Source organism: Petaurus breviceps, unplaced genomic scaffold (genome assembly GCF_028583685.1).
Source record: "Petaurus breviceps papuanus isolate PSGF00001 unplaced genomic scaffold, PetGlider_PUasm1.0 90919, whole genome shotgun sequence".
NCBI classification, from domain to species: domain Eukaryota; kingdom Metazoa; phylum Chordata; class Mammalia; order Diprotodontia; family Petauridae; genus Petaurus; species Petaurus breviceps.
The window spans coordinates 4,987,017-5,000,151 of record NW_027187378.1 but is presented as its reverse complement, the minus strand read 5'-3'; the positions used below and the strand labels follow the sequence as shown (position 1 = coordinate 5,000,151).

Here is a 13,135-nt window from a genome sequence, read left to right as displayed (position 1 = left end):
GCCACTGTCAATATAAAGGCCCTCATGACTAGTTTGAATATTTTTTCTGACTGTTTGCCTTTGCATTTTAACTTTTTTTTTGAGGCTGTGGGAGGGAAGTTCCTCAAACTTTCTTCTACTTTTTTCTTTAGTTAGAACTGAATGCAATTTAATTTTTATACACTATTTAATTGCTTCCCTAATAGCCTGTTACTACTAGCAATGACTTCATGTCTTAAATTGTCTTAGATTCTACAGCACTTCTCTTAAAGGGCCTGAATCCTTTACATTGAACCAAATGTTTCTAACAAAATTGAACAGAGAAATAAACTGGTTTCTTGGCATATGTATGTGTGTAAGATTGTAGAGGTGTCTATACATACATGCATATATACATACCCACCTATCTCTACAGATTGTTCTAAGAGGAACCTAGTGAATATGGGTGTAATATAAGGCTAGTTTTAGCCAGGGAAATTTGGAAATAGGTACTTACCAAAAGAGACCATATGGGTTATGTGTGGGGGAAACAGTGTGTGTGGTAGAAAGAGAACTGGAAGTTAGCAAACATGGGTTTGTGTCCTAACCAATAACTAGAGATTTGACCTAGAATGAGTGACTTAATCTTTCCATGCCTCATTTTCCTCACATTTACTCTCTAAAATCCATTCCAGATCAACAGTCCTATGGTGATATAGGAAAACTATTTTCATGCAGAATCCTTCACATTTATACTTTGTTGTTTACTGTTGCTAATGTTTTTTGTGGATTCCTGGGAAGTAAAAGCTTCATGTAGTCCTGCATTTGTTGTCTTAGACTTAGAGTCCCTAAAACCCAATCCTAATTATATACAACTTATAAGAAGGTTCACTATTACAGAGAAACAAGCTGGGTATCTTGGGCACTTTTTTGCAGTCACACTAGGGGCTAATCTGGAGCACTTATAATGTTCATTTCGACAGAATTGAGGAAGGTATTCTGTAGGGCAAAATTAGTCTTGTAAAAATTCTTTGTCATTGCACGTCAGATCAATAAAAAGAGAGCAGACAAAAGATTTTGACAAGGAAAGCTTTTTGCAGAAAGTTTGTGGATGATTTTTTTTTCCACCCCAAATTCTTCTCTGACACTAAACCAGAATACTCAGGAAGCAGTCAATTATACAAACAGTAGTTTCCCCTTTAAAGTGTTTTAAACATTGATAGGTTATCGGCTTTACATTTCCTTTTAAAATCAAAAGTACATTTCTCAAGCTATTGTTGGAGGCATATTGTCTGACAGCTCACCAACTCAAAAACTTTAAAAATTAACATTTCTTAGTCTCACAAATAAAATCTTCCCTAGCAATGAAAGCTAGAGCTATGGCTATCTGGAAGCAGCATCAAAACTGTTTGGGATCACTTCTGATTTGAGAAGGGAATGAACTCTTACTGAAATAACAGCAGCCAAGTAGCTCCTCACTTTGGTGCCAAAGGCGAAGCCCCTGGACCTCTTTGAGCCACAGTTGCATGGGCACAATTAAGTGGGTTTCCTTCTTTATGCTTCACCAAGTTGAGGTACAACCATCTTTCAACATGTTCAAGGGACTGTGTTTTCATTAGTGAAAGAACCCTCCACTCCAAGACAGATTGCAACCAATCTGTAACTTAGATAAATTTTAGTTGACTGAAATTGAGGGGTTAGATGATTTGCTTGTGTGTAATGCTAAAAATACATTCAGATTAGAGGCAATTTTTAGGAAGGTACTACAAGAATTCTGAAGCTGTATGATTTTAATCTTCTCTGGATCTCACCTTCCTTACCTTTAAAACTCAGGCTGGAGTGGACTAGGTCGGTGGTATCAAACTGAAATAAAAATAGGAACCACTGAATTATACATAAGGATCACAGCAGGCTACTTACTTTTCAACTTGAAAAACTGCTTATTAACATTATCTATGATCTGTTATATTTATTTTGTTAAATATTTCCCAATTACATTTTTAATCTAGTTCTGGCACATATTTGATATGTCTGGACTAGGCGATCTTGAAATTCCTTCTGTAAATACTGTGAGCCTATGATAATTTATGGAATTTAGATATTGTAGAACCAGAAATAATGAATCACTTTGGAGATATTCAGAATTTAAAAGTTAATTTTAAAGCATATAACTTCAGTTTTCATCTCAACAGCTAATTTGAAAACTGATGTTACTTTCTCATTCTAATATTTAAAGAACATATATAAGTATAATATATGTATAGTATTTAAAATGCTTGAGATAAGCTTTATTCTAAGTCTCTATGAAGGAAAAATTTCTGTTAAAAAGCAAAAAAAAATTCAGTTAGCTGATTGTTTTATCTACATGATGACAAATGAATTTTTTTAAAAAAACCAAATTGACTAGCTATTTTGACTTTGTATGCTTTTTACATGTTATCTATATAGTGCCTTACCTTGCACAGCCCAGATACTTAATCCATATTTAAGATAAGAGAGACTGTGCCACAGCAGGAAAGATAAGAGAGATCTAGAATATGGTTTCTAGTCCTAGTTATTACCACTAACTAACTCAGTGATCCTGCACAAGTCATTTAAATTTTCTGACCAGGTCTAGTTTCTTCATATGAAAATTAAGGTAATTAGATTCTTTTATATAAGATACCATTCTACTCCAAATTTTTCTGATTTTATTTTTCATTGCACTTTTCCTTATACTTTTATCTCCTACCTCCAAGTCTGTCATCTGGTGCAAGGAAAAGAGGTTAGTAAAACATGGAAAATTTTAGTATTTTGCAACTATACTTAATGCTTCCCTCTCCTTGCAATACACACATGAACACACTTACCACCACTATCACACACATAGCTTCATTGACTAATCAAATTAATTTTATTTTATAATAATAGCTAGCAATTATATAGTGCTTTAAGATTTGCAAAGTATTTTGCAAATATTGTCTCATTTAATCCTTACAATAATCCTGGGACGTAAGTGCTATTATTGTATCAATTTATATATGAGGAAACTGAGGCAGACAGAGGTGAAGTGACTTTCCCAGAGTCACATAGTTAATAAGTGTTTGAGGCTCGCTTTGAACTCAGGTCTTCCTGACCCCAGGCCTCCTACTCTATCTACACTGTCACCTAACTGCCTCTATCAGATATAAAAACTGGATTCAAGGAAAATGCAGAAAGATGTGGACTGATGTTCCCCCCCTTCTCTCAAGGGCAGATGTAAGAAAAGGACAAGTCCATAAAGATTTCATGAGATGGTCTTGATCATATTCTAAAATTCATCTTTTAAGAAAAAAATAGCTCTCCTAAATAAATCCTATTTTTTCCTACAAATAATTAACCAAAGAATTAATATAGACATTTAGAAGCAATTTGGTATATTTGCATAGCCAAATCTGATCTGGCCTTTTCTTTTAGAAGGAGTTAGTTCCAGGACTTAACATACTAAAGAGTCTTAGAGATGACTGAGAAGCAGTTTGGTATAGTAGAGAACTGGCCTCGAGACCAAGGAGACCTGGGTTCAGGTCCCATCTCTGACAAATATTGACTCTGTGACTGTGTAACTGTGGACAGGTTAGACAACTTCTCAGTGTTCTAGACAGCTTTTTAAGAGTGTAAGCTATGGAAAAGCTGTCAGCCTTCATTGGTCAAAGGAGTTTCTTCAGTTGAGGGTTTTCTATATCAATGAAATCACAGCTGTTTTCTGTCCTTAACTATGACCATTACTCCAAACATAGATTTATGGATTATCTCACAGGACTTCTATTTGTAGATACTGTGAGGTTTATGAAATTTATTTTTGCTATGCATTTTAGTTAACTACATGCACAACTTATCTTTTAAAGTACTGCCAATTGGGGCAGCTAGGTGGCACAGTGAATAGAGCACTGGTCCTGGAGTCAGGAGGACCTGAGTTCAAATCCTGCCTCAGACACTTAACACTTACTAGCCATGTGACCTTGGGCAAGTCACTTAGCCCCAACTGACCTGCCTTCCCCCCTCCAAAAGGCCAATAAAATAAAATACTGTAGATTGCAAACCCCTTGAAGGCATGTACTATGTCTTACTTATTCTAGCAACCTTTTAAGTGCTCTGTGTATCAAAGGCACTTAACTAGTATCTGTTGAATTAAACTAGGTCTGTGATCTTTCCAGTCTCTTGTTAAAGACAAAAGAAGAAACATTTTCTTTGTTGACTTAAAGGTAGCACTGGGCATATAGTGGGAAGAAGTCATAAAAAGTTGTTCTGACTCTTAAAATAGCAAACTCTTTTCATCAGACATGAGGAAGACTAATTATAAATTCATTTTAGGAATATTTGGATGGGACTTTTATATACAAATAACATACAACGGGTTTTTTTTCCTTTAAAAGAGCCTGTATTATGTCATTTAATAGTCTACCTTGCTAAATAGATTTTCTTTTGCTTCTTCACCATTTGCCATTTGTTCTTGTTTCTAATATGGCATAGTACTTGAGTAGTGCATGTTTTGAAATGGATGTAGGAACCACAAACAAGACAATTATAATATGAAGTCAGTTCTTCAATCTGTTTTTTCTGATTTGTCCAACTGAACTCAGAATTATACTTTTAGGTTGCTGTTGCTAACAGGACAAGAGGAAAATAGTGTTTGTTGTTTAAAGCAGTACAGAAAAGCTAAATAAACTCAACTCATAATAAGAGCTGACATAGTGTCACAGATCTAGAGCTTCAAGGAGACCTCCGAAGCCATATAGTCCCACTCTTGTGTTTTAGAAAGGAGGAAATGAAGGCCTAGGAAAGGGTGGTGACATGCCCAAGGTCACAGATAGTAAGGCAGGTTTTGAAACCAAGTCTTCTCACCCCAGAGTCCATGCATACATTGTCTTTTGAACCTCTTATCTACTCTATGAGGTGGGTACTACAGGTATTTTCCACATTGCAAATGAGGAAGTTGAGGCTCTGAGAGGGTAATTGATTTCAGAGCTAGCAAGTGTCAGAGGTAGATTTCAAATTCAAATGTCAGACCCTAATGTAAAGTGTAGCACTGTATCAGCTATGCCCCTCACAGCACGTTTCACATTGTGGCCTAAAGTATGACATGGTACAAAGAACTAAGCCAATGCAAACTTTTTTTTTAGCATTTTTACCGTATTTTAATTTTGGATTGGACATAATTTTATCAAAGTAGCTGAATCTAGTGGCCTAAAGACTGGCCCAAGAATCTACAAGTCTGAGGCCTTTATCTACCTTGGCCACTAATTGTTGCACATTGTGTAATTTTTCTTAAGTTTTCCAAGCCACGGATCTTTGACTTACAAATGGAGATTTTGCTTCTACTTTATTTCAAAAAGATGTTGGAATGACAAATTTTTAATCTGGAAGAAACCTTGGAGATTATCAAATCCAGACCTCTCATTTTAGAGATGAAAACAGCTCAAGCCTAGATAGTTAAGGTGGTTTGTCCAAGCTAGTTCTGGAGAAGAACCCACATCTTCTGAGGTCTTGCTGCTTTATTATGCTTGCCTTTCACCCCATGATTCATTAACCCTACCAATCATGACACTTCACTTACAAAGAAATCTTTTTTCTGGTCATAATTCTGAAGGATATTTTAAAACAAAAATGTTACTTATTTATTAAAAGCAATTAATTAATATTAAATTAATTATATTTTTAAAATAAATTAAATAAGTAAATAAATTAAATTTAAAAGAAATATAGTGGTATTTATGTATTTAGCAGCATGTTAATAATAATGACTTCCATCCAAGAAGCAGGATTTTACAAAAAGAAATAGTTATACTGGTCATTTAGTGAAAGTGAAGGACAAATTTTTTCCCTTTCTATCCTCAATGACTAGTTCCATCTCTAGCAAACATAGGTGCTTAATAAATGCTTATTCATTGACTAATTTATTATTCCCCATTAAATATTAAAGGACAAATGGAACCCCATAATTACTGAAGAATCGAAGTTATAGGTGATCCAAAGGGCAATGGAAAGATGCTTTGGGTGGGTGTAAGTAGGTAGTAGCATGTTAGTCTTAATAACCTGTACATAAGAAATGGTGTAATAGACATCATCTGTCATATATATGGCAAGAAAAGGATGTGGATTGGTCACGTAGTGAAAGTGATGAATAACAGATCTATGACTTTTGTGTTGTTACACTAGAACTCATGAAATACTAAAAGGCTTCCAGAGTGGTGGAGAAATCCTCATTATGAAAGGCAAAGGACAATAATTACAAATTATTAGAAGGTGGTATGGAAGGGTTGTGATTTCTCCCATTGGGGAAATTACACATACAAATGGGCTCGTGGACCCATTGAAGTAGCTATGTATAGTTAGCAAGCTATGAAATAGTTTCTTTAGGGCTTACAAATAGTTTCATAAAGTTGGCATCAGGTATGTTTGTATTTATTATTGGTGATGGGGTATTTGAGGACAGAAGAAGAATTTGGAAAGTCTGCCCTTATCTGGTATGACTAAGAGACCAAGGGGAATATTTGGTACTTTACGCAATTTGTTTATTCCATTAAGATAATATTCTTAGTTTCCTGCATTAACTGCTTGCTATCTGCCTTCTGTCCTTATTTTGTAAAAGCTGTTTTTTAAAGGTCATCAATGACCTTTTTCATTTCAGTGGTACTTTCTCAAGTCCATGTTCTTGATTTCTTTACAGCATTTGAAACTAATGAACATCTTTTCTTGGCTTAAAATTATTGTTCAGTAAACATCCACTATCCTGCAACAGTGCCCTGATTCTCCTCTTCAATCTCCTTTTGCCCTTCCTCTATTTATTTTAGTTTTTTAAGCAATTGGGGTTAAGTAACTTGCTCAAGGTTACACAGACAGGTGTTTCTGGGTGGGTACTAAGTGTCTGAGCCCAAATTCGATCCCAGGTCATCACGACTCTGGGGCCGGTGCTCTTACTCACTGTGCTACCTGGCTGCCCCCCTTCCTCTATTTATATTTTGATGGTCTTCCTCCTCCCTACCTAGTAACTATGGGAATCCCCTAAGTCAATCCTTGGTTCTCTTATGTCTCATATTCTTGTTGCTGCATTACTTATTCGCTCTCATTATTTCAATGATCATGACTTGATTTTTCTGGAATTCAGCAGTACATTTGCTAGCTAATAATGGGATTGTATTACATTGCACAAATGGTTGGATATCTTCTTATATTGCATTCAATCTGGTTTGGAAATAACTTTTTGTACCTTTTCCTAGTAAAATGCAAGCATTCCCATTCTTCTTATCAGTAATTTCTGAGAAATAATTTTCATCAATTCAACAAACATTTGTTAAGCATCTACCATTTACAAGGTGAGACAGACTATATAGACCATTACCCTAAAGTTTACAGTCTCATGGAAGAAGAATGACAAATACTCAAGTGATCATTATAAAAAAAAAAGTAAGTTAAGAGCACTTTGCCTGAATATCTCCTTTTCATTCAGAAATTTCAGGAGGGAGTAATCATTTTCATTTGCAGGGGACAAGGAAGATTTCATGAAGGAGGTGTCATTTAAGTTAGGTCTTACAGGAAGGGGGAGACTTCAGGCAGAGATGGGAAGGGGGAAAGGGGAAGTAGACTCCAGTCATTTAGTGATATGAAGAAAACCATACATACAGAAGAGGGCAACATTAAAAAGGGGATGGGAGGTAGAAAATAATTTATTTTGCCTGGAGGTTAGGTAGCATAGTGGATAGAGTGCTGGACCTAGAGTGAGGAAGACTGAGTTCAAATCCAACCTCAGGCACTTACTGTGTTACCCTGGGCAAGCTGCTTAAACTATTTCTGCCTCAGCTCTCTCATCTAGAAAATGAGGGTAATAATTCTTTATAAGATTGTTGTGAGGATCAAATGAAATACATTTGTAAGGTATTTTGCAAAACTTAAAATACTATATAAATGCTATTATTATTATTATTGATGTTATTAATCTTAACATGAAGGTTTAATAGTTTGAAATATGGTTAGACAGTCAAATTGAAGAGGATCTAAAGGGCCAACTACTGAAGTTTATATTTTAGGTTCCTAAGCAGTGAATAAGTTAGTCATGAAAAATTTCTGAACATCTCTGTGAAGTGATGAGTGATACATTATAAAGATTATGCAGAAAGCAACATGAGAAATATTATCTTCTTGATGGCAGAGACTATTTCATTTTTAGCTTAGTATCTTTAGCACTGTATGTGGCACATAGTAGGTACTTAATAAATACTTTGATGATGAATTGGAGAGGAAATAAAGACAATGAAACTGTTGTACAGAAATTCTGTCTTGTTGTGGTTCCCCCCCCCCCACTACCCTACCAGTTAGTGTAGTAAGCAGATCTATAAGTAACCACTGTAAGGGAACAATAAATAATAAATAGAAATTAAGAATGTAAAGGAGAACAAAGCAGCAAAACTGTCTCCTAAATTAAGGCCATATCCAGAAATGATATGCTACATTAGGAGATGCCAGCTGGGCCCCACTAATGACCCCTTAGTTACATGCTGCAGATAAGCTCCAGACATGAGCAATAAAATCAGAGAAATAATTTGCTAATTAAGGAAGTTTAAGCTGGAATTGATAACTTTGGGATGATATTGATATGTTAATGCATAAACCCCAAGATGGTGTAAATAAGAGGCCATCATTCCCACCTGAACCTTATAAGAAAATGGGACCCAAAACCCTGCCCCTCAAGCACTCCTATATCTGCCACAGGTCCATGCTGCCTGAGTGCTCCCTACTGCAGTCTACAGTGACCTAAGTCATTCTACATGCTCCTCTCCTTCCTCCATCTCTTTTCTGCCTTCTACATCCATCTTCCACCTTATTCCTACTCTACTGCATGCTATCTACCTCTGTACCCTCTGTGCCTTATTAATATGTGAATGATGTATTACTCCTTGCTTGCTGTCAGCATGATCTTTCCCAGAAAATATCCAAAGAATCAGGTTTGTTTTTCCTGACTCATCTGGGGAGCCCTTTGTGGTCCCCTTCTTTACACATAAACATCACGTGGGCTAGGGATTTAATTTGTTCACAGCATACCTTCCGTGGGCTAACTTGGTGCTACAAACCCATTGATTGAAAGCAGCAGTGGACAAAGAAATTCATTCCACTACCCCTACCTATGGATCTTCCTTCATAGTTAGGTCTTAATAAAGCGTTTGTTTAAGAGGCTGTTACAGTAGTCCAGAGAAGAATTTAAGGGCCTAAACTACGGTGGTTACAGTGGGAATAGAAAAGGAGGACTGGATACAAGGAGAGAGTCAAAGATGACTTCAAGATTATGGTCCTAAAATGTTTAATGAATTAGTTATGCTACAGAATGACAAAGCAAGAAGGGACCCCTAGGCCATATGCAACTCATATTTGAACAGAATCCTTTTTAAACCCTATGCAGCAAATAAATAAAAGGCCCTATGCTCAGAGACCTTCAGTAAGGGAGAACCTCCTAAGGCAACACATTCCAGTTTTAGGTAGCACTAATTATTAGGAAATTTTTCTTTAAATCGAACCTAGCTTTGCCTCACTACTCTTAGATCTTCCTTCTAGGGCAGAATAAATTTGATCCCTTTTCCATATGACACCTCTTTAAGTACTTGAAGAAATCTTTCTCCCATCCTCCCAAGTCTTTTGTTCTCTAGGCTAAACTTTCTCAGTTCCTTCAACTGATTCTTACATGGCATAATCTTGAGGTCCTTCATCATCCTAATTATCCTCCTCTGTATTCTCTCAATCTTATCAGTAGCCTTCCTAAAATGTGACATCCAAGACTGCATATAGTATTCTAGATGGCAGAATACCTCAAATCGATCATCTCGCTAGCCACTGGGAACTATGCCTTTCTTCCTGCAGCCTATGGTAACATCTTCTTTTTTGGCCACCATATTCAGTTTTATGCTTGTTAATCAAGGTGCCAGTGAACCACTCATATGGAGATAGGAAGATAGTAGTTGAACATATGTGACTGGAGGACAGAGGAAAGGCTGGGGTGGAATATAGTTTTGGAAATTATCTTCATAGAGGTAGCTTTCAAAGTGAAGTTAGTTTTTATTATTTTTGTAGATTAAGAATAGAAACCAATGGAGTCACAGCAAACAATGGATGTAAATAAATTTCCCTCCCTCCATTTTAGTATTCTTTAGCTCTTAAAATTACTTTGAATTATTTGATATATACTTTGTATTTTCTTCTATGTTTGCATGTTATATCCCTCCAGTAGGATTAAGGGTAGAGATTGTTTTGGTTTTTGTATCTCCAATACCTAGCATGGTAGGTGCTTGGGGAATGTGTCTGGAAGACCTAGGTTCTCCTTTTACCTCTGTCACACAAAGACCATGTTGATCCTTAGTAAATTACATCCTTTCAATGACCCAAGCCATTTGAAGAATGTAAGTTGCAGAACTATTGTGGCTCTGCATTAGTGGAGAGTGTTTCCTCATTGGGAATTACATATGCTGATGAAATCACAAATCTGTACCACCCTTAAAAAATAGTTTATTGAATTTAATTTTAAAATGGCATGTGTGTGTGGAACCCCCAAATTACTACCATAGTTGTAGGTTGGGCCTTAACTCAATATACCAAAAGTTTAATTTCCATATTTTGTGATCTTTACTACTACATATTTGATTTCTTGTGTATATTTTTGGTCTCCTAAGAATATTAGCCATTGGGGCGGCTAGGTGGCACAGTGAATAGAGCAACGGCCCTGGAGTCAGGAGGACCTGAGTTCAAATCCAGCTTCAGACATTTAGCACAAAAAACTAGTCATGTGACCTTGGGCAAGTCACTTAACCCCAATTGCCCTATCTTACCCCCTCCAAAAAGCAAAATATTAAAAAAAAATTTTTTAACTAAAAAAAAGAATTATTACTACAAAATTAGCCATTGTGTAGCTTTTAATTTTAAATGTTGACAGCTCTTTGAATGGTTGTTGTTTTTTTTTTTGCCTCAGATAATTATGAAGAGATCATGTGTATGGGATTGTAGGCTGAAGTTATTGTGACCTGAGAGATAGATGGCTGTGTCTGTGTTATGCCAATAGAAACTTCCCTGTCTCTTATCTCAGAGTACAACTGAAAAGCTCACTGGTTAAGTTCTGTTGGCTTTATTTCTGTAATGTCTCTTGTATCTGCTTCTTCTTATTATTCCTGTCATCACCCAGCTCCTTACTATCTACCAAGACTCTTCCCCTTTCCAGTCTGTTGCCCTATTATATTGTACTTCCCCACGATCATGTCACTCTTCCACTAAAAACCCTTCAGTAGCTTCCTATTAATTAATGCTTATGGAATGATATTTAAAAATCCTTCACCCTTCACATAGGACCCTCCACAACTATACTGAACATCATTTAATCTTATTTTGATGATCCATAATGCACTTGTAGCTTGCAACATCACATCATTGACATTAGTTACTTTTACTTATTGATGTGCAGAAGTGTTGGGTAATAAGAGAGGTCTAGTCACAGAATCATGGCCAGAGCAAGTTCTTTTTTTTTTCTTTTTTGTAGTGGATGCAGCACTACTAATATTCTCACCAATTTTTTTTTTTACAGACTCACATTTCAAGACTTCCTCCTGGTGCTGTGGCAGGACAGTCAGTGGCAATTGAAGGAGGAGTTTGCCGCCTGGAGAGCTCGGTGAACTGAACCCCTCTGGCTCAGCATGAAGTGTTTAAATGGCACTTGGGGGCCTGAGCTGGTTTTTTTTTTTAACAGATATTGGGTATTTTATTCTCATTTTATCATTCTTATTGCAACCACGTGCACCATAACTTGAGACACAAGTGCTGCTGTAGTCTCTACTCTTAGTGATGTGTGAGTGTGTGATAGTGTAAGGGTGTGACTATGTGAGCAGATGTGTGTGTGTTTCCCCCAATGGAATAGAAACTCCTTTTCCTCATCGTGCAAATAAAAACCAGGTATGAATAAACTAACATCATAAAACTTATACAATGTTTACAAAAATGAGCTAAATTTACAGGAAAAACATTTTGATTTATTAAAACTGTAGCAACTGTCTTTCCTGTTAAGTTTGAGATGAACAGAATTCATAGCTAGTTGTTTATATGATTGAACAGTGGTTGTGCTACATTTATTATAATAATTAATAATAAAGGTTCTTTATTTTTTAATGGTTTAAGTGAATCTATTGGTGACTTAAACCCTTATTCTCATCCCTAATACAGGGCATTTTTCTTTAACAAAAGAATGGTTTCAGTGAAACAATCTAGCCAAGAATTAAGGCCAGACCTTTTTAAAACTAGTCTTATGATAAAGGTTGTACCTCTTTCCTCAAGCTTTTATAAGCTTAAATGTTGCATAGCTTCAAGCTCTATGTACTATATTATGAAATTACCTAAAGATAGAGTACAGTAATGCACAGTCTTTAGTTTGTGTATAATGGAATATTATTTGCAATGTAACACTGTAAATATGACAGCAAAGTTTATGGAGAGATTCAATATTATCTTTGTTTCTTGTTTAAATATATTTTTAAGATAAAGATGCAAAAATAAAGCAAACATATTACTGTCTGTGGTATTTAAGTGTCTTCTTCACAGGCTTTTGTCACTTAAACTCTTTGGGCCAAGACCAGAAGGATATTTTGAGCTTTCCTAGAAAAGTGCTTTTTTCTAAAGACCAGACATGAATTCCACTACATACGTAAAATCATTTGTTGCTTCTACCATTCTTAAAGTCCACTTCTGGCTTTTTGCTGATTGCATAATTATAATAAAGTATTCTTTAAATTTAGTGTTGGTTTTTTTTTTTAATGATCATGCCATGAAAGATCAGTTTTTAGATGAAAGTAAGAGGCACTCCTGTAAAAATTGTATTGCCAACTCAAAAGAGATCATTTCAGTTGATACTTAACTTCTCAGAAGATGAAAATCTTGGGGTTTTTTGTTTTGTTTTTTGATGTATGAGGAAGGATTATCAAAAAGATGCTAAAGATAGACTTGCACAATGAGAGAGGAAGTCCTATAATCATGACTCTGGATGGGAACTGATATAGTCCAAGAAGAAATTATACACTTCACATCAATGTATGGTAAAATTATAAAGGAAAGGCAAGCAAAATGGAATGGGTATAAATATGAATGATTTGGGAGTTGCTGACTTTGTATTCATCATACAGGCAATTATTAAATTTGTTTT

General features: G+C 35.7%; 1 protein-coding gene across 4 annotated transcripts in view; it reads left to right on the top strand.

Moving 5' to 3' along the window:
* TASP1 (taspase 1) overlaps window positions 1–12,510 on the top strand; it is a 326,885-nt gene extending 314,375 nt beyond the window's left edge. For all 4 annotated transcript variants that reach the window (XM_069075434.1, XM_069075433.1, XM_069075435.1 and 1 more), the window contains one exon: window positions 11,531–12,510. In XM_069075434.1, coding sequence (XP_068931535.1) covers window positions 11,531–11,586 — 56 coding nt within the window. In that variant the 3' untranslated portion in view covers window positions 11,587–12,510. The remainder of the gene's footprint in view (window positions 1–11,530) is intronic.
* The last annotated feature ends 625 nt before the right edge of the window (window positions 12,511–13,135 follow it).